At 41.6% G+C, this 18,089-nt stretch overlaps 1 protein-coding gene and 14 non-coding genes across 17 annotated transcripts in view; 14 read left to right on the top strand and 1 right to left on the bottom strand.

The window, feature by feature from the left end:
* Positions 1 to 73, top strand: part of trnas-aga (transfer RNA serine (anticodon AGA)) — an 82-nt gene extending 9 nt beyond the window's left edge. Inside the window, exon 1 of the tRNA in view lies at positions 1 to 73. This exon is cut by the window's left edge and continues 9 nt beyond it. This is a non-coding gene — a tRNA (tRNA-Ser).
* ikbkb (inhibitor of nuclear factor kappa B kinase subunit beta) overlaps positions 1 to 18,089 on the bottom strand; it is a 38,986-nt gene that overhangs the window by 8,381 nt on the left and 12,516 nt on the right. The window contains exons 6-19 of one of the 3 annotated variants that reach the window (XM_088994087.1): positions 16,076 to 16,164; positions 15,187 to 15,276; positions 14,986 to 15,110; positions 14,378 to 14,485; positions 12,975 to 13,104; positions 12,367 to 12,561; positions 12,162 to 12,276; positions 11,328 to 11,451; positions 11,108 to 11,259; positions 8,602 to 8,663; positions 8,424 to 8,524; positions 8,295 to 8,344; positions 8,105 to 8,204; positions 5,263 to 5,284 (exon numbers count right to left, since the gene is read on the bottom strand). In XM_088994087.1, the coding sequence (XP_088850213.1) occupies positions 5,278 to 5,284; positions 8,105 to 8,204; positions 8,295 to 8,344; positions 8,424 to 8,524; positions 8,602 to 8,663; positions 11,108 to 11,259; positions 11,328 to 11,451; positions 12,162 to 12,276; positions 12,367 to 12,561; positions 12,975 to 13,104; positions 14,378 to 14,485; positions 14,986 to 15,110; positions 15,187 to 15,276; positions 16,076 to 16,164 (1,448 nt within the window). In that variant the 3' untranslated portion in view covers positions 5,263 to 5,277. Of the gene's footprint in view, positions 1 to 5,262; positions 5,285 to 5,376; positions 6,067 to 8,104; positions 8,205 to 8,294; positions 8,345 to 8,423; positions 8,525 to 8,601; positions 8,664 to 11,107; positions 11,260 to 11,327; positions 11,452 to 12,161; positions 12,277 to 12,366; positions 12,562 to 12,974; positions 13,105 to 14,377; positions 14,486 to 14,985; positions 15,111 to 15,186; positions 15,277 to 16,075; positions 16,165 to 18,089 lie in introns of those variants that run through there. The other 2 variants (XM_088994086.1, XM_088994084.1) reach the window with 2 other exon arrangements.
* trnas-uga (transfer RNA serine (anticodon UGA)) lies at positions 1,262 to 1,343 on the top strand. The gene has a single exon. It is a non-coding gene; the product is annotated as a tRNA-Ser (tRNA).
* Positions 1,732 to 1,813, top strand: trnas-aga (transfer RNA serine (anticodon AGA)). The gene has a single exon. It is a non-coding gene; the product is annotated as a tRNA-Ser (tRNA).
* Positions 2,074 to 2,155, top strand: trnas-aga (transfer RNA serine (anticodon AGA)). Its single transcript has one exon. It is a non-coding gene; the product is annotated as a tRNA-Ser (tRNA).
* Positions 3,004 to 3,085, top strand: trnas-uga (transfer RNA serine (anticodon UGA)). The gene has a single exon. It is a non-coding gene; the product is annotated as a tRNA-Ser (tRNA).
* Positions 3,474 to 3,555, top strand: trnas-aga (transfer RNA serine (anticodon AGA)). Its single transcript has one exon. It is a non-coding gene; the product is annotated as a tRNA-Ser (tRNA).
* Positions 3,816 to 3,897, top strand: trnas-aga (transfer RNA serine (anticodon AGA)). Its single transcript has one exon. It is a non-coding gene; the product is annotated as a tRNA-Ser (tRNA).
* Positions 4,342 to 4,423, top strand: trnas-aga (transfer RNA serine (anticodon AGA)). Its single transcript has one exon. It is a non-coding gene; the product is annotated as a tRNA-Ser (tRNA).
* Positions 4,746 to 4,827, top strand: trnas-uga (transfer RNA serine (anticodon UGA)). Its single transcript has one exon. It is a non-coding gene; the product is annotated as a tRNA-Ser (tRNA).
* trnas-aga (transfer RNA serine (anticodon AGA)) lies at positions 5,215 to 5,296 on the top strand. Its single transcript has one exon. It is a non-coding gene; the product is annotated as a tRNA-Ser (tRNA).
* trnas-aga (transfer RNA serine (anticodon AGA)) lies at positions 5,554 to 5,635 on the top strand. Its single transcript has one exon. It is a non-coding gene; the product is annotated as a tRNA-Ser (tRNA).
* On the top strand, positions 5,997 to 6,078 carry trnas-uga (transfer RNA serine (anticodon UGA)). The gene has a single exon. It is a non-coding gene; the product is annotated as a tRNA-Ser (tRNA).
* On the top strand, positions 6,452 to 6,533 carry trnas-aga (transfer RNA serine (anticodon AGA)). Its single transcript has one exon. It is a non-coding gene; the product is annotated as a tRNA-Ser (tRNA).
* On the top strand, positions 7,083 to 7,164 carry trnas-cga (transfer RNA serine (anticodon CGA)). The gene has a single exon. It is a non-coding gene; the product is annotated as a tRNA-Ser (tRNA).

Raw genomic sequence — 18,089 nt, 5'->3', positions numbered from 1 at the left:
GCCGAGTGGTTAAGGGGATGGGCTAGAAATCCATTGGGATCTTCCCGCGTAGGTTCAAATCCTGCTGACAACGAGCATGTTCAAGACCAGTTCTCAGAAATTATTTTTAAGTTTTCTCGAGTCACAATATTTTGTGTCAAATCTCCCAATTATTTTCATTGTCAACAGGACTCTTGCATTGGGACTCCAACTGGATATCTAGTCCATCATTTTCATCACAGGGTCGTGTCAAAATTTGTACTGCAAAATGGCTGCCATTGACTCAGGATGAACTGAGTATGAGTTTCAAAATGTAGTATTCGAGTAAAAAAAATTGGCCCCGTTATTAAAGGTGTTGTGGCAGACTGGTTAAGGCGATGGACTAGAAATCCATTGGGATGTTCCTGCGCAGGTTCAAATCCTGCCGACAATGAACACATTCATGTGCTTTTTTTGGTAAATTGTTTCTTTTTACTCTCGGGTTGTCACCGTGTTTTGTGTCAAGCTCGGTATGAGTCTCAAAATTTTGTATTCGCTTAGAAAATTGTCGCTGTAGTTAAATGTGTTGTCGTGGCCGAGTGGTTAAGGCGATGCACTTGAGATCCATTGGACCTTCCCATGAGGTTCAAATTCTGCTGACAACGAATGCAATCTTTTCTTTGAGTGTTACAGGATTCTGAATCAAATCTCCGAACTGTATTCACTGTGCACAGGACTTCATCCAGTTGGGACTCCCACTGGATGTCTCGTCCATCGTTTTCATCACAGGGCCGTGTCAAAATATGTACTGCAAAATGGCTTTCATTGACTCAGGACGAACTGAGTATGTGTCTCATAATGTAGTATTGGAGTAGAAAAGTGTCCTGCCTGTTGTAGTTGTTGTCATGGCCGAGTGGTTAAGGTGGTGGACGAGAAATCCATTGTGATCTTCCTGTGTAGGTTAAAATCCTGCTGACAACGAATGTAACATTCTCTTTGAGAGTGTGACAGTGTTCTGAATCAACTCTCCGCACTGTATTCACTGTCAACAGGAATGAAGCCTGGCATGGGGATCCAATTGCATTTCTCGTCCGTCAGTTTCATCACAGCGCGATTTCAAAATATGTGCTGCAAAATGGCTGATCTTCCCACGTAGGTTCAAAGCCTGCCGACAACGTATGCAAAATTTTCTTTGAGAATCTTAAAGTGTGCCATTGAAAAAAATATTTGAGGCTCATTCTTAGTTCAAAATGAGCCTCAAAATTTTGTATTCACCTAGACAATTGTCACCCAGTTTAAAAGTGTTGTCGTGGCCGAGTGGTTAAGGCGATGGACTTGAAATCCATTGGGATCTTCCCGCGTAGGTTCAAATCCTGCCGACAACGAACATAATTGTGTGGTCTTTTTCGTGAATTGTTTCTTTTTACTCTTGGGTTGTCACCATGTTTTGTGTCAAATCTACCCCAACTGTTTTCACTGTCAACCGGACTTGAGTCTGGGTTGCAACTGCAACTGGATTTCTCGTCCGTCGTCTTCATCACGAGGCTGTTTGAAAATATGTACTGCAAAATGGCTGCCATTGGTAGCCATGTAGTATTCGACTAGGAAATGGTCTTCTTTTCCTTTCGGCTTTTCCCTTCAAGGGGTCACCACAGTGCATCAGTGTCCACCATCTTCAGAGGTTTGATTTGCATGTTTGATTTGGCCAAGCTTTTACGCCAGATGCCCTTCCTAACACAACCCTGTGTATAAATAGTCATACCAGTTGAATGTGTTGTCATGGCCGAGTGGTTAAGGCGATGGACTAGAAATCCATTGGGATCTTCCCGCGTAGGTTCAAATCCTGCTGACAACGAGCATGTTCAAGACCAGTTCTCAGAAATTATTTTTAAGTTTTCTCGAGTCACAATATTTTGTGTCAAATCTCCCAATTATTTTCATTGTCAACAGGACTCCTGCATTGGGACTCCAACTGGATATCTAGTCCATCATTTTCATCACAGGGTCGTGTCAAAATTTGTACTGCAAAATGGCTGCCATTGACTCAGGATGAACTGAGTATGAGTTTCAAAATGTAGTATTCGAGTAAAAAAAATTGGCCCCGTTATTAAAGGTGTTGTTGTGGCAGAGTGGTTAAGGCGATGGACTAGAAATCCATTGGGATGTTCCTGCGCAGGTTCAAATCCTGCCGACAATGAACACATTCATGTGCTTTTTTTGTAAATTGTTTCTTTTTACTCTCGGGTTGTCACCGTGTTTTGTGTCAAGCTCGGTATGAGTCTCAAAATTTTGTATTCGCTTAGAAAATTGTGGCTGTAGTTAAATGTGTTGTCGTGGCCGAGTGGTTAAGGCGATGCACTTGAGATCCATTGGACCTTCCCATGAGGTTCAAATTCTGCTGACAACGAATGCAATCTTTTCTTTGAGTGTTACAGGATTCTGAATCAAATCTCCGAACTGTATTCACTGTGCACAGGACTTCATCCAGTTGGGACTCCCACTGGATGTCTCGTCCATCGTTTTCATCACAGGGCCGTGTCAAAATATGTACTGCAAAATGGCTTTCATTGACTCAGGACGAACTGAGTATGTGTCTCATAATGTAGTATTGGAGTAGAAAAGTGTCCTGCCTGTTGTAGTTGTTGTCATGGCCGAGTGGTTAAGGTGGTGGACGAGAAATCCATTGTGATCTTCCTGTGTAGGTTAAAATCCTGCTGACAACGAATGTAACATTCTCTTTGAGAGTGTGACAGTGTTCTGAATCAACTCTCCGCACTGTATTCACTGTCAACAGGAATGAAGCCTGGCATGGGGATCCAATTGCATTTCTCGTCCGTCAGTTTCATCACAGCGCGATTTCAAAATATGTGCTGCAAAATGGCTGATCTTCCCACGTAGGTTCAAAGCCTGCCGACAACGTATGCAAAATTTTCTTTGAGAATCTTAAAGTGTGCCATTGAAAAAAATATTTGAGGCTCATTCTTAGTTCAAAATGAGCCTCAAAATTTTGTATTCACCTAGACAATTGTCACCCAGTTTAAAAGTGTTGTCGTGGCCGAGTGGTTAAGGCGATGGACTTGAAATCCATTGGGATCTTCCCGCGTAGGTTCAAATCCTGCCGACAACGAACATAATTGTGTGGTCTTTTTCGTGAATTGTTTCTTTTTACTCTTGGGTTGTCACCATGTTTTGTGTCAAATCTACCCCAACTGTTTTCACTGTCAACCGGACTTGAGTCTGGGTTGCAACTGCAACTGGATTTCTCGTCCGTCGTCTTCATCACGAGGCTGTTTGAAAATATGTACTGCAAAATGGCTGCCATTGGTAGCCATGTAGTATTCGACTAGGAAATGGTCTTCTTTTCCTTTCGGCTTTTCCCTTCAAGGGGTCACCACAGTGCATCAGTGTCCACCATCTTCAGAGGTTTGATTTGCATGTTTGATTTGGCCAAGCTTTTACGCCAGATGCCCTTCCTAACACAACCCTGTGTATAAATAGTCATACCAGTTGAATGTGTTGTCATGGCCGAGTGGTTAAGGCGATGGACTAGAAATCCATTGGGATCTTCCCGCGTAGGTTCAAATCCTGCTGACAACGAGCATGTTCAAGACCAGTTCTCAGAAATTATTTTTAAGTTTTCTCGAGTCACAATATTTTGTGTCAAATCTCCCAATTATTTTCATTGTCAACAGGACTCCTGCATTGGGACTCCAACTGGATATCTAGTCCATCATTTTCATCACAGGGTCGTGTCAAAATTTGTACTGCAAAATGGCTGCCATTGACTCAGGATGAACTGAGTATGAGTTTCAAAATGTAGTATTCGAGTAAAAAAAATTGGCCCCGTTATTAAAGGTGTTGTTGTGGCAGAGTGGTTAAGGCGATGGACTAGAAATCCATTGGGATGTTCCTGCGCAGGTTCAAATCCTGCCGACAATGAACACATTCATGTGCTTTTTTTGTAAATTGTTTCTTTTTACTCTCGGGTTGTCACCGTGTTTTGTGTCAAGCTCGGTATGAGTCTCAAAATTTTGTATTCGCTTAGAAAATTGTGGCTGTAGTTAAATGTGTTGTCGTGGCCGAGTGGTTAAGGCGATGCACTTGAGATCCATTGGACCTTCCCATGAGGTTCAAATTCTGCTGACAACGAATGCAATCTTTTCTTTGAGTGTTACAGGATTCTGAATCAAATCTCCGAACTGTATTCACTGTGCACAGGACTTCATCCAGTTGGGACTCCCACTGGATGTCTCGTCCATCGTTTTCATCACAGGGCCGTGTCAAAATATGTACTGCAAAATGGCTTTCATTGACTCAGGACGAACTGAGTATGTGTCTCATAATGTAGTATTGGAGTAGAAAAGTGTCCTGCCTGTTGTAGTTGTTGTCATGGCCGAGTGGTTAAGGTGGTGGACGAGAAATCCATTGTGATCTTCCTGTGTAGGTTCAAATCCTGCTGACAACGAATGTAACATTCTCTTTGAGAGTGTGACAGTGTTCTGAATCAACTCTCCGCACTGTATTCACTGTCAACAGGAATGAAGCCTGGCATGGGGATCCAATTGCATTTCTCGTCCGTCAGTTTCATCACAGCGCGATTTCAAAATATGTGCTGCAAAATGGCTGATCTTCCCACGTAGGTTCAAAGCCTGCCGACAACGTATGCAAAATTTTCTTTGAGAATCTTAAAGTGTGCCATTGAAAAAAATATTTGAGGCTCATTCTTAGTTCAAAATGAGCCTCAAAATTTTGTATTCGCCTAGACAATTGTCACCCAGTTTAAAAGTGTTGTCGTGGCCGAGTGGTTAAGGCGCTGGACTTGAAATCCATTGGGATCTTCCCGCGTAGGTTCAAATCCTGCCGACAACGAACATAATTGTGTGGTCTTTTTGTGAATTGTTTCTTTTTACTCTTGGGTTGTCACCATGTTTTGTGTCAAATCTACCCCAACTGTTTACACTGTCAACCGGACTTGAGTCTGGGTTGCAACTGCAACTGGATTTCTCGTCCGTCGTCTTCATCACGAGGCTGTTTGAATATATGTACTGCAAAATGGCTGCCATTGGTAGCCATGTAGTATTCGACTAGGAAATTGTCTTCTTTTCCTTTCGGCTTTTCCCTTCAAGGGGTCACCACAGTGCATCAGTGTCCACCATCTTCAGAGGTTTGATTTGCATGTTTGATTTGGCCAGGCTTTTACGCCAGATGCCCTTCCTAACACAACCCTCTGTATAAATAGTCATACCAGTTGAATGTGTTGTCATGGCCGAGTGGTTAAGGCGATGGACTAGAAATCCATTGGGATCTTCCCGCGTAGGTTCAAATCCTGCTGACAACGAGCATGTTCAAGACCAGTTCTCAGAAATTATTTTTAAGTTTTCTCGAGTCACAATATTTTGTGTCAAATCTCCCAACTATTTTCATTGTCAACAGGACTCCTGCATTCGGACTCCAACTGGATATCTAGTCCATCATTTTCATCACAGGGTCGTGTCAAAATATGTACTGCAAAATGGCTGCCATTGACTCAGGATGAACTGAGATTGAGTCTCAGAATGTAGTATTCGACTAAAAATTGTCCCCGTTATTAAAGGTGTTGTTGTGGCCAAGTGGTTAAGGCGATGGACTAGAAATCCATTGGGATCTTCTCGCGCAGGTTCAAATCCTGCTGACAACGACTGTGAAGCTTTCTTTGAGAGTGTGACAGTGTTCTCAATCTCAAAATTGTATTCACTGTCAACAGGACTGAAGCCTGGCATGGGGGGTCATGCCAGGCAGGGGACCAGACCAGGGGTCGGGAACCTATGGCTTGCATGCAGTTTATGGCTCTTTTAATGATTGCATATAGCTCGCCGATAAAACTAAATATATGTTCTTGTTTTTTCGCCGTTCATTTCCTGTTGGGGCTGCAGTTGGCGGAGAGTGCATTTTGATTGGATGATACTCGCCGTCATGTTGAATAAGGCAAACGCCCTTTAAATGAGCCCGACGAGTGCACTTCAGCTTGAATGCACCGGACAACTGTAACAGTTAAATGTGTTGTCGTGGCCGAGTGGTTAAGGCGATGGACTTGAAATCCATTGGGATCTTCCCGCGTAGGTTCAAATCCTGCCGACAACGAACACATTTGTGTGGTCATTTTGTAAATGGTTTCTTTTTACTCTTGGGTTGTCACCATGTTTTGTGTCTCCCCCAACTGTTTTCACTGTCAACCGAACTTGCTGACCATTTGCCTTTAGACCTACAGAAATGTCTTCTACAAGGAAATGTCAAAATATGTACTGCAAAATGGGTGCCATTGGCTCAGGACGAACTGAGGTGTAGTCTCATAATGTAGTATTCACCTAGAAAATTGTAACCATAGCTAAATGTGTCTGAGTAAGCTCTCAGTCGTACAGGAGTGGTCCATCAATGAGAAGGTTTCTTTAGCCGTCATCTGTACAAATTTGTACAGATGACGGCTGAAGAAACCTTCTCATCCATAGCTGAATGTGTTGTCGTGGCCGAGTGGTTAAGGCGATAGACTAGAAATCCATTGGGATCTTCCCGCGTAGGTTCAAATCCTGCCGACAACGAATTAAAAGTTTTCTTCGACAGTGTTTAGAATCAAATCTCTGAACTGTATTCACTGTTGACAGGACTTTAGCCTGATTTGGGAGTCCAACTGCATTTCTCATCATTCTCATCAAAGGGCCATGTCAAAATATGTACTGCAAAATGGCTGCCATTGGCTCAGGATGAACTTGGTTGGAGCCCCAAAATTTGGTATTCGGCTACAAAAAAGTCACCTAAAGTGGAATAAGAGTGTTGTTGTGGCCGAGTGGTTAAGGCGATGGACGTGAAATACCTTGGGATCTTCCCGCATAGGTTTGAATCCTGGCAACAACGAACACATAGTGGCGCAAGATTTTCCTAAATGATGTCCTTCAATTCAGCATGTTTTATTCCAAATCTCAGAAATGCATTCACTGTCGACAGGATTTCAGGATGAGTTGGATTTTTCATCATCACACGCATAATCCTTCTCCAAAATATAGTTTTCCATTGTTCCTGGACTCGCTCTCAAGGTGAGCCAAAATGTAAGTATTCTCCTACAAAAACTAGACGTATGAGACCTTGAATGTGTTATTGTGGCCGAGTGGTTAAGGCGATGGATTCGAAATCCATTGGGTTATACCCGCGTAGGTTCGAATCCTGCCAATAACGTTTATCATTTAGAAAAGCAAATCTAAAGGTACACGGTTTTACATCAAGTTTAAAGGACAACCGACATCACTTTTTTTCCTAACTGAAATCAGAAAAATGTTTGATAGCATCTAAAATACCCAAAACATGCAGGCTGATATTTTTAGTCAAATGCAAAACACCAATAAAAATGACTTAAAGTGTGCTGAAACTGCAAAAAAATTGAAACCGGAAGAAGTCAGTTTCAGAAGGTCCCGCCCCTTTGTTCGTGGTGCCACGCCAAGACGTCTTGCTTTGCTCGAGAATCAAAACAATGGCTTCAGATTCGGAGAACATGCTTTCTTGTTACTCATCCAGTTATGAATATGATTCAAATAGTTCTGAAGAGGAAAGTATACATGTTTGCAATCGATTAAATAATTTATTCCGTGTCATTTTGAGGCATTAGGGGGGGGGGGGATGTCGCACCCAAAAAAGGCAGAAGCGACAAAGCGACAAAGCGACAAAGCTCCGTGTGGAAATGGGCTCAATTTTTTTGTCACAACACACAAGGATTCACCATTGCGTTATTTATGTGTTTTCTTTCTAATTTGGCCATCAACACGGATCAACACGAAGTTTTCAGACCAAACAAAGTACCGCAAAATGCATTGACGTGATTAAAGGGCTGCTACATTGTTTCCTTTCTCGGTCAGGGGCGTTCCTTCAGTGACGTGACGATTCGTCACCAACTCAAAAACAAGATTTACAGAATATTCAGCACGAGTCCTAAAACGTAAAATATAGCTATATGCGGCGGAGTCTTTGTAAAATACGTTCAGTAGAAGTAATTTGAAGCGATTTTACAAATTATGGAAAGAACTTGTCTGGAGGCGTCGGTTGTCCTTTAAGCACTCCCTGCGATAAACTCATCTGAGGAAGTTCTTGTGTTTTTGTCATGGATCAACAGTTTCATCAGTACCTGAGATGTGTGTAAAAGTCTCGTAGCTTCCGCTCATAGAACTGCACTGCCTGAAGCACCAAACGCAAGATTTCCTGACCATCCCCAGAGCATCGCTGCTCTGAGTGGCAAATAGGAAACCGAAAAAGGTTATTTTCATGGATAGAACAGGTGCTCAGAAGAAGGTGGAAAAAATATGACAAGTCCAAACCTTTGGGTTTCTCTCTTAGTTTGCGCACCATTTCCATGGCTTTTCCTTCTCTAAAAGGGAAGCAGTATTAAAAAGCAGTTCTTGGTACGGTAATATTTTTGATCAAACAGTTGTCAGGATGTGACTCACAGTGTGTCCAAAGCTTCTCCACTCCTCCACGGCTGACGCTGTACATCCAAAATGTCTTGTTGCAGGTGCATCATCTCGTCCTCAAGTTCGCTCACTTTAGGCTGTTAGCATGGGTGACTTTGAAAGTAAGTACACAAACGGGCACGTAGACAGACAGACAAAAAATGTCCTTTTGTACCTGAGCACAGCTGCCGGCAGTCTGCTCCATTTCCCTCCACGCTCCAAGCAATTTCTCTGAAGCTAAAGAATAAAATTAATTCCATGTTTGAATTACCAAACAAAACAATAGATTACAAAAAAAGAAATGGCAAACAGCCTCAATGTATCTTTTTATCCCGTTTTTGCTGAGTTTTTGTTTCTTCTAATTTAAAACACAAAGTGCATCGCCAAAAATAAGGATTCGAAAATATCGTATAAATAAATGTACCAAAAATGGAACATTGTCAACAACTCAATCAAGTCCTATGTATTCCTCGTTTGTTGTAAACAATTCATTTATTGATCTATTTATTTCCCACCCCCAAAAAAGCATTTTTCATGTTTGCCAAAACTCTAAATATGACCTGACATTTGTACATAATGAAACTGACCCCCCCCCCCCAAAAAAGAAACAGACCTCTTTGGCCCAACATTTGTCACGTTTCGGTTTGCGGCCAGCGGGTGGCACTGTAGGGCGCCGCCTGTAGCTGCACAGGTATTGGTTATTTTAATCAGCCGCAGGTGAGAGGACCCCCGGCACGACCATTCAGGGGTCGGGTCATTGTTTGTTTTATTTCTGGGTTTGTTTGCTACTTTGGACCTTTTTGTTCTGGTAACTTCGTTGTTTGGGATTTAGTTCCTGCTGACTTTATTTAATACTGTTGGGTTATTTTTTATCGTTCGCCCTTGGTTCATTGCTTCGACGGGTGTAGATGGAGATCGATGGTTAAATCATTAGGGAGCCAGGTCTTGAACAGAAAGTTGATTTAATTGGGAGAGCACGGGCATTGCGGTGTGGACGGAGGAGCGAGCATGGAGAGAGAGACGAACGGGCTGCAGGAGTATTTATGCGGCGCATAGTAATGACGTGACAGGATGTGACGTAATGAAAATGCGACATCGTGTAAAGGAAGGCAAGATATGACGTAGTTCAAAATGTAAACAAAGACTACAGAGCGATGTTTAGAGATGTTTGTATGGCGAATTACCCTAACAAATACACTTTGTCAAAACACATCCTGCTCCTCCCTCATTGCTGCATTTTTTGGGGTCCACCACCACCTACCACTTTTCAAATCGTGACACTATGTGCTTCTAATTAAAGGACAACCGAGGCCTCCGGACAAGTTGTGTCCATAATTTGTAAAATCACTTCAAATGACTTCTACTGAGCGTATTTTACAAAGATTCCACGGCATATAGCTATATTTTACGTTTTAAGACTCGCGCTGAATATTCAGGAAGTCTTGTTTTCGAGTTGATGATGATTCCTGACGTGACGTCACATCTGGAACGCCCCTGACCGAGAAAACGACACACAATGCATTTTGGGCACTTTGTTTGGTCTGAAAACTTCGTGTTGATCCATGTTGGTGGCGAAATTAGAAGGAAAACACATAAATAACGCGATCGTGAATCGTTGTGTGTTGCACCAAGACTACTATTTGATACGAGCTGACACAAATTCCCAGCAGACAAATCAGCCCATTTCCAACGGAGCTTGGGCGCCATCTTGTGCATTTTCTGGGACGCTACATTGGAGTCCTGACGGCTCGAATTGATACGGGAGGACTTCTTTAATCGATTGTAAACATTAATGCTTTCGTCTTCAGAACTATTCGAGTCATATTCATAACTGACAGTAACAAGAAAGCATCTTCTCCGAATCTGAAGCCATTGTTTTCATTCTAGAGCAGGGGTGTCAAAGTCATTTTTTGCCGCGGGCCACATTGTAGTTATGGTTTCCTCTCGAGGGCCGTTATGAATTTGGGGAACCCATTAGAATGTTTAAATCCCTTCAAATATTACATATAGAGCACACAGCAAATAAATGAATAACTCGTTGTCAAATCTGAAGTCAAGAATAATGACTTTTGTTGTGGTTGACATCCAAATACATGAAATTTTGGCGCAGATTTTAGTAATCATCATGGAATTTAACAAGTTTGATTTGCTTTCGCGGGCCGAAAAAAATGATGTGGCGGGCCGGATTTGGCCCGCGGGCCTTGACTTTGACAGCTGTGTTCTAGAGCAAGGCAAGACGTCCTGGTGTGATGTCACAAACAAGGGGGCGTGACCTTCTGAAACTCGGCATCTCCGAGGTCATTTTAAAGTAGTTTTGGGACACTTTAACTCATTATTATTGGTGTTTTGCATTTGACTAAAAATATCAGCCTGCGCGTTTTGGGTATTTTAGATGCTATAAAACGTTTTTCTGATGTCAGTTAGGAAACAAAAAAATGATGTCGGTTGTCCTTTAAACTTAAACTCGATTGTGTGAATTATACTATATTTATTTGCTATTTGCAGTAAAGTTCAGATTACTTTACTGTTGTTGCTCCATCTAATCGGAAAGTAATACCCCAATCTGTCAAGCCTTCAAAACTTTCAAAAACTTAAAAACTTCAAAACTTAAAAAAAAATTTATGACCCGATCCAATGTTTTAAATAGCAAGAACTAAAAAGAGAAAGAGTTGACTCAGTACCAATCCCAGTGGCGGTCTGCTCCTGATATTTGTCCATGTCTATGTGAAGGCTAGTAGTGAAGAAGTCCAGCTTGGCCATGAGTCTCTGATGCATGGACACCATCTCGTTCTTCTGCTTGGACAGTGATGAGTTGTGCCTCAGCAAGCTCATGCTGGAAGAAAAATATGGACATTGTTGAATGAAGTTCACATACTGTATTTACGTACGTGCATTTCCTACATGGCTGCTTTCTGTCCCTGCTGCAATCTCTGCCAGTCTTCCTTCAAGGAACGGATGGTGTGCCACGCCTGGCCACAAGTCCGCCTCAGAGGGCTGTAAGGCAAAATGTGCTTTGGGTCCTTTTCTGGTCGAAAAAAACGGGACGTGATTATTTTTTGTAAAAGCTGGTTTGAGATGGTTGAGATTTTCTCACACAATAAAAGGGGTCTGGTAATGTAAGACATGGGAGTATGATGTGCATAATGTGATTTCAAGTTCAATTTAACTTGGATGTCTATTTGAATTCATGTTTTAAGACATTTTTATTTTCAACATTTCTTGTGATAATATCTGTATTTAACCTTTGTGTTGTATATTGGAATTGGAATTTATACAGTACACATATTTTTTATATTCCCATACTCTAAACTACTGGTGTCAAAGTCAAGGCCACGGGGACAAATCTGGGCCGCCACATCATTTTATTCGGCCTGTGAAAGAAGACCAGACTTCTGAAATGTCATGATCCTTGCTAAAGTCCGAACCAAAATGTCAAATTGTCCCATGTAAACCACAATAAGTTATTATTTTTTATTTTAAATTTGTTGTGCACTCTATATGTAATATGTGGAGAGGATTAAAACATTCTAATGGCCTCATTAAATTCATAGTATCCCCCGAGAGGAAACCGTAACTACAATGTGGCTCAAAAAATGACTTTGACACTCTTGCTCCAAACCCTCTGCAATGTTCTTGATAAAAACGTATTGTGTTTTAATATTGGTCATGATGATGGCAAACAGCAAGAAAATATGTAATTCTCTAGTGACTAAAAGAAATATATTGAGGACTCACGGACAAAACAGATGTTTTCAGGGAGAGAGCGAGGAGTCAACGGTGGGTCGTAATTACAAGATGAGCGGTCAAACAGGAAAATGAGAGGGAAGTCTGTCCGCCGGCCATCAATTTCCTGCACATATGAAACATGATGCATCATCACACAAGTGTCATTGACAATTATACCATGACAGCATGCTGTGAAATGAGATGTTCTTGTTACGGTGTAATTGATGGCGCACTGAGTGGCCAAGCCGTGAGGCTCCAAGGCTAAACCGGCCTCAAGCAGCAACTCCTGGTTGGTGGGGGGGATGCTTGTGTCCTCTTCGATTCTCTTTTGCAGCTCGGACACAGTTTCCTCATCTGTGACCGCATACCTCAGCATCTTGGCCGTGGTCATGTTCAAAACCTGAACCATCTGCGAGGGATAGACCATAAATGAAAACAGAACATTAACTCATTCGCTGCAATTCCCGAATTTATTCGGGTTTTGGTTTTTCTTGCGGGGGATGGGGCGGGGTGCCGATAAAGCGCTGGTCAGACCTCTGCCAATGTTTTTCCCTTCCACGAGGGGGCAGCATTTGCCTCTTGTCCACGTTAGCGCTTTGTTACAGCTTCAGCTGTTGTTAAAGTGCTATGTAAATCAATATGTATGTATTCTATTGTATTTTGTACAACGGCCTCCATTTCAAGCGCAGATAACTCCAGACCCATATAACTCAGGAATTAACTTTGTGAGTAAACAATACCTCAAGTCATTTATGCACATCATCTGGCAGTGAATGATTTAAAGGAAGTAATAAATAGACAATGAATGTGATTGAATCTCACTTTGAGCTGGAGGATAAGTTCCAGCTGGGAAAAGCAGGTACTGGGCGTGGCGTCTGGATCTTTGCCCCTTTCTTGTGGAGACCACTTGAGCATCAGCCGCAGCCACCTTTCCAGCTTTTCAGCTAAAAGACTGTCACATATGTGACACAGAGAAAAGTGAAACAGGCATGACTAGTACAGGAGTCACCGATTTTTGGCTCCATGCTTTGTTTTGTCTACACGCGAAAATCAGGACCTTTAAACTACGGTTATCGTAGGTTGTTGAAAATTGTGTAGAGCTGTATAGTGTTTAACCGCTGACCATTCCGATGTTCAGGATTGTTCGAATTGTGGTTATAATGGTGTCCAGTGATGCAATTACGATGTTTGTTTTGCACTCTGCTTTTTCTTTCTTGGTTCTTACATTGTCCTTATATTCCTCCTGCCTCTTCATTGTATCACTGTTGTTGTGAGCTATTATTCCGACTCATCAGCATTGTTTTAGGTTTATGACTTTTTTGTTCTGAATATATTATTATCCTACCTACGCATCCGATGGACTTTTCTTTGTAGCTCACAGGAATGAAGACACGGGGCCCTATTTTGGTCAACTGGCGCCCATTCGCGCGGCGTAAAATAAACTGGTGCAACTTCATTTTCATGATAGCACAAGTTCAGGCGAGTATGTTTGAGGCCATTTTACCCCTATATCAGCGTGCTGGTGCATGAAGCAGCCTCGCCCCTGACGCTAATTTGGTAACAGATTCAAAACAGGGTTCAAAACAGGTGAATCGTCATTTTTATGCCAAGGCAAGAGTCGCGTTCAGTGTAGATTGTGACTTTGGGAGAGCCACTTGACCTTACTGGGCATTACTTCCATGCCTATGCCTATGTTGAAATTTGGTGAGAAAAAGAACTCAATTTTCCAAGGTGGTGTATTTTGCAGAGCAGCCAGAGTCACATGATTTTGGTTCTGTAGACTGTATTGGACTAGAAGTCAATTTGATTCGACAAATTATAATCCACAAAAATAATATTGAATCATTATTTTCCTAAATGGTGCACGAAGGCGCAAACAGCCCATTACACTCAATTCCTGCAGGGCAAATGCTACCAAAAGAAAGGGAACGCCACCCTGTGCAAGTTAGACTGCAATGAAAATAGGACCCCTCGAATTGAGATTTAAACTCTGTATGCTTTACGGAGCTTCATGTTAGTTTCCACTATTCTAATATGTCTGAGGGGCATCTAGCTAGCTATCTAGTTAGCTATCAAGCTATTTGAGTTACTTCCGGGTGTGGCTGCCGCTGCTCATCCACAGAAAAACTTATCCTGTAACTGGACAGTGACCTTGAGACTTTCGAAAGGTGCTTATAAATGAAATGTATTATTATTATTATTATTTGTACAGTGACATAGCTCACCTGTTAAGATTGTTGGGTTGCGGAAGCTCTTTGGAGAAGCGGACTATCCCGGAGAGGTCCTCGTAAACGACAATGTCACTGTCTTGTTTCAGTCTGAGTTTATTGTGCCTAGGAAAGCCAGAAGAAAATCAATTTCTTAATCCATGTTGGAAATCACCTCGGGCTGAATAGCTTTCTCTGTTTTTTATAACCTTGATGAAGAAAATACTGTAACGTTCTTTATCAAAACGGCACATTTCAAAACATTATTTATGTGATAGTATGTGAATAATTTAAGGTGAAATAAAGCACAGATTGTGAAACAATGGGTGGGTATTTTTCCTTTGTGCAATCCAAACATGCCCTAAGGTTTAATATATTTCATTTAGCATAACAGTGAAGGGCAAGAGGCATTGATGTTGGCACAGCAGACATATCCTGCAATTCTTCATGTTGGAGACCTGCTTTTTTTTGTGTGCCTCGTATGTTCAGTCACGTAACCGGTGCAAAGGTTGAGCAAACTCGAGAAAATTTGTCTCGTCATTGCCTGATGAGAATACAGTGACTGCAGGATGAATACATACATTAATTAAAAACAGAAAGTCAGTCGTCAAAAAATGGAACACTACCAGAGAACAGGTTGCCATGTTGGCAAAAAAGGCCGAAATCCTGTGATGCACTCAAACACCAACGTCCCAAAGCTCCAGTAGTCCACAGCGACCGTGTATTTCTTCCTCTCAATCAGCTCGGGAGCCTGAAAGATAAAAAATAAAATCATTGACGGGGTCAGTAATATGAAACTATGATGCCATACAATGTGTCTGACTGACCAAGTACTGCAGCGTTCCCACAAAGGAGGTGCAAAGGCTACTTTGGTCCAACTCCTTTGCATAGCCGAGGTCAATGATCTTGTGGATTAACTTAAACAGAGGAGAACAAAACAATGGTTTCAGTTTGAAACAAATATAAATAATTACAACTACGTGTGGAGTAGAACACTGTTACATTTTTTTCATTTGTTTTGTTTTGGTTGTCTCTTCCTGTCATGTCTATTCTACTTCCTGTCTGTTATCCCATGAGGTTCACCTGTGTCCAATTGTCCTCATTTCCTTTTTAATATCCTGGCTTATCTTGTGTGGATTCCTCATGTCTGATCATTCAAATTGCGATCTTTGAATTGTTTGCCCCATCCGGGCTCTCTTGCCGTGACTGAGAACAAAGTGGATTTGGATTATTGAACTGGATGACAATGAAAATTTAAAATCTGGACCCCGGGCCATGACTTTCATACCTGTGTTCTAAAGTAACTGGTGGTGCCAAAATAAAGATAAATAAATAATGTGATTTCAATTACAATAGCGAATGGAGGTAAAGCAAAATTTCAGTGAAAAAATTGACACGAACAAAAGATGATTAAAAAAAACGTACATGAATGATTATAACTACTCAAGAATGTCCCTTCATGTTTGAACTGTGTTAGATAACACTCCACCAGATGGATGATGGATCGTGTAGTAAGCTTATAAAAAAAAAGAAAAAAAGAGAGATCTTCATCTTAGAAGTGTAAGGATAAATTGCAGGATTTGGTTTTCAGTCATAAAGTCAAACTAAGGCTTGAAATGGAAAATTTGTCGGAATAAAAGGCCAAAAATGGCAAAAGACAAACTGACCTCATCCTTCTGGTTTGGGTGTATGTGACATGGGTGAGGGTGAACTCACTCGCTTCTCTCCCTGCTGCAGAACGATGTTTTCAGGTTTCAAATCCCGGTGGATGATCCGCTTCTTGTGGAGGTAGGTCAGAGCGGAGGCTAAGAGGAAGAAAAAAAAGCAAAATAGGACCAATGACGCGCTCCCAAATACAACTTTCATAACGTGACTTTCCAGATTAAGTTTCTATGAACTGGACTCATATTTTGATCAATCTAAGGTCTGTTTTAGGTTTAATAAAAATTGGCTCCAGGGTTCAGAGTTTCTAAAACTGTTTGCCATGTCAGCATGTAAGCAAAAACTTTTTTTAAATTCAATTCTCTCATTTGTAAATTTGTAAATGTAAATTTCTCCACTGTGAGACTAATAAAGGCATATCCAATCCAATCCAATTTTAAGTGATTCACTGCCATTCCCGAATTTGTACAGGAATTGAAAATATGACGTGGAGCGCCATTCCCGAATTAGTTCGGGTTTTGTTTTTTCTTGCTTAGGTGCCGATAAAGCGCTGGCCAGACCTCCGGAAATGTTTTTTTTTCTCTTCCACAAGGCATTTCCACTTTTTTTCCATGTTAGCGCTTTGCTCCAGCGTCAGCTGTTGTTAAAGCGCTATACAAACCAATGTCTGTATTGCAGCGTATTTTTGACAGCTGCCTTCATTTTAAGCTCATATAACTCCAGACCTATGTCATTTAGGAATTAACTCTTTTACTGATGAAAGAAGAAAGTCTAACATTTCTAACGCTGTTTTATTTAGTCCTAAATCTCAATATTCTGTGGGTACTGGAACTTGAGTGAAAATGACAAAAACCCTGGCACTGGAGTGGACCCATAAAAACAGGTGAGCCCTGATGTTCGCAATGTTAGCCAGATGGCATTTTGTTGTCAATCTCAGCAGAGGGCAAATGACAGTACTGTACCTCAAATGACAATGAAAACAGATCAGATTTATTTCTTATTCTTCGTTCAACAATGTCAATCAAATCATTGTTGGGGCACGCAGAGCATATTTTGTACAAATGCTTCGGATTTGGTCCCCCTTTAAATGTCAATGTCGAGTAAAATGTAACAAAATGTAATGGTCAATGTAATGATATGAGCAAATCGTATTTGCATGTTCTACTAGTGATGCCTGGCTTTAGATCAAAGGTGCATGCGCGCTGCTCCAAGTGAGTCTGATGAGAGCCTACGAGAGCGACACATGTCAATTGCCTTCTCCCTCCAACCAACACAGCCGTCCTAATAAAGAACCTCAACTCTATCCAGAAGTTGTATCATTTACCGAACCCGCTTACACAAAGCAACGCATGGTGTCAGAATTGGTCTGGAAGACAAGAGGACGATAAAAGGACTTGGAACGAAAGATTCCACGGAGGAAGGACATTGAGCACAACCCACGGCAGAAAACGGCAGAAATGGAAGCTTTACGTCCACCCACAGCTCTGCAGCTAACAGGTAACGTGGCTGAAAATTGGAAGAGATTTAAGCAACGTTTTGAACTGTATTTGTCTGCAATTGGAGCTGATGAAAGCCATTCAAAGATGAAAGCATCCATGTTTTTGCACGTTGTGGGAGAGGAAGCTCTAGAGGTCTACAATAACTTCACATTTGATGCTGAGGATGACAAGATGAAGCTGTCAAAAATAATGGAAAAGTTTGAAGCTTACTGCATTCCGAAACGCAATGTGACGTTTGAAAGGCACAGATTCTTCACATGTGTACAGACAGTTGGAGAAACTATTGACCAATATGCAAATGAGCTGAGAAACAGATCAAAGACATGTGAGTTCGGTGGATTAACAGAATCACTGATCAAAGACAGAATAGTGTGTGGCATTACAGATAATAAACTGAGAGAAAGGCTACTCAGAGAATCAGATCTGGACCTGGAAAAAGCCTTAGCACTGTGTAGAGCCGCTGAGACTGTTAAATCACAGGCTAAAGAGTTGTTAAATGATTCTAGCTGCAACGTGGATGCAGTGGAAAGAAATGCACACAGATTCAACAAAAACAAGACTGCTGAGAT

Source organism: Hippocampus bargibanti, linkage group LG04 (assembly GCF_051943395.1).
Source record: "Hippocampus bargibanti isolate YZ-2025 linkage group LG04, ASM5194339v1, whole genome shotgun sequence".
Lineage (NCBI taxonomy): Eukaryota > Metazoa > Chordata > Actinopteri > Syngnathiformes > Syngnathidae > Hippocampus > Hippocampus bargibanti.
This window is presented reverse-complemented; position numbering and strand designations above follow the sequence as displayed.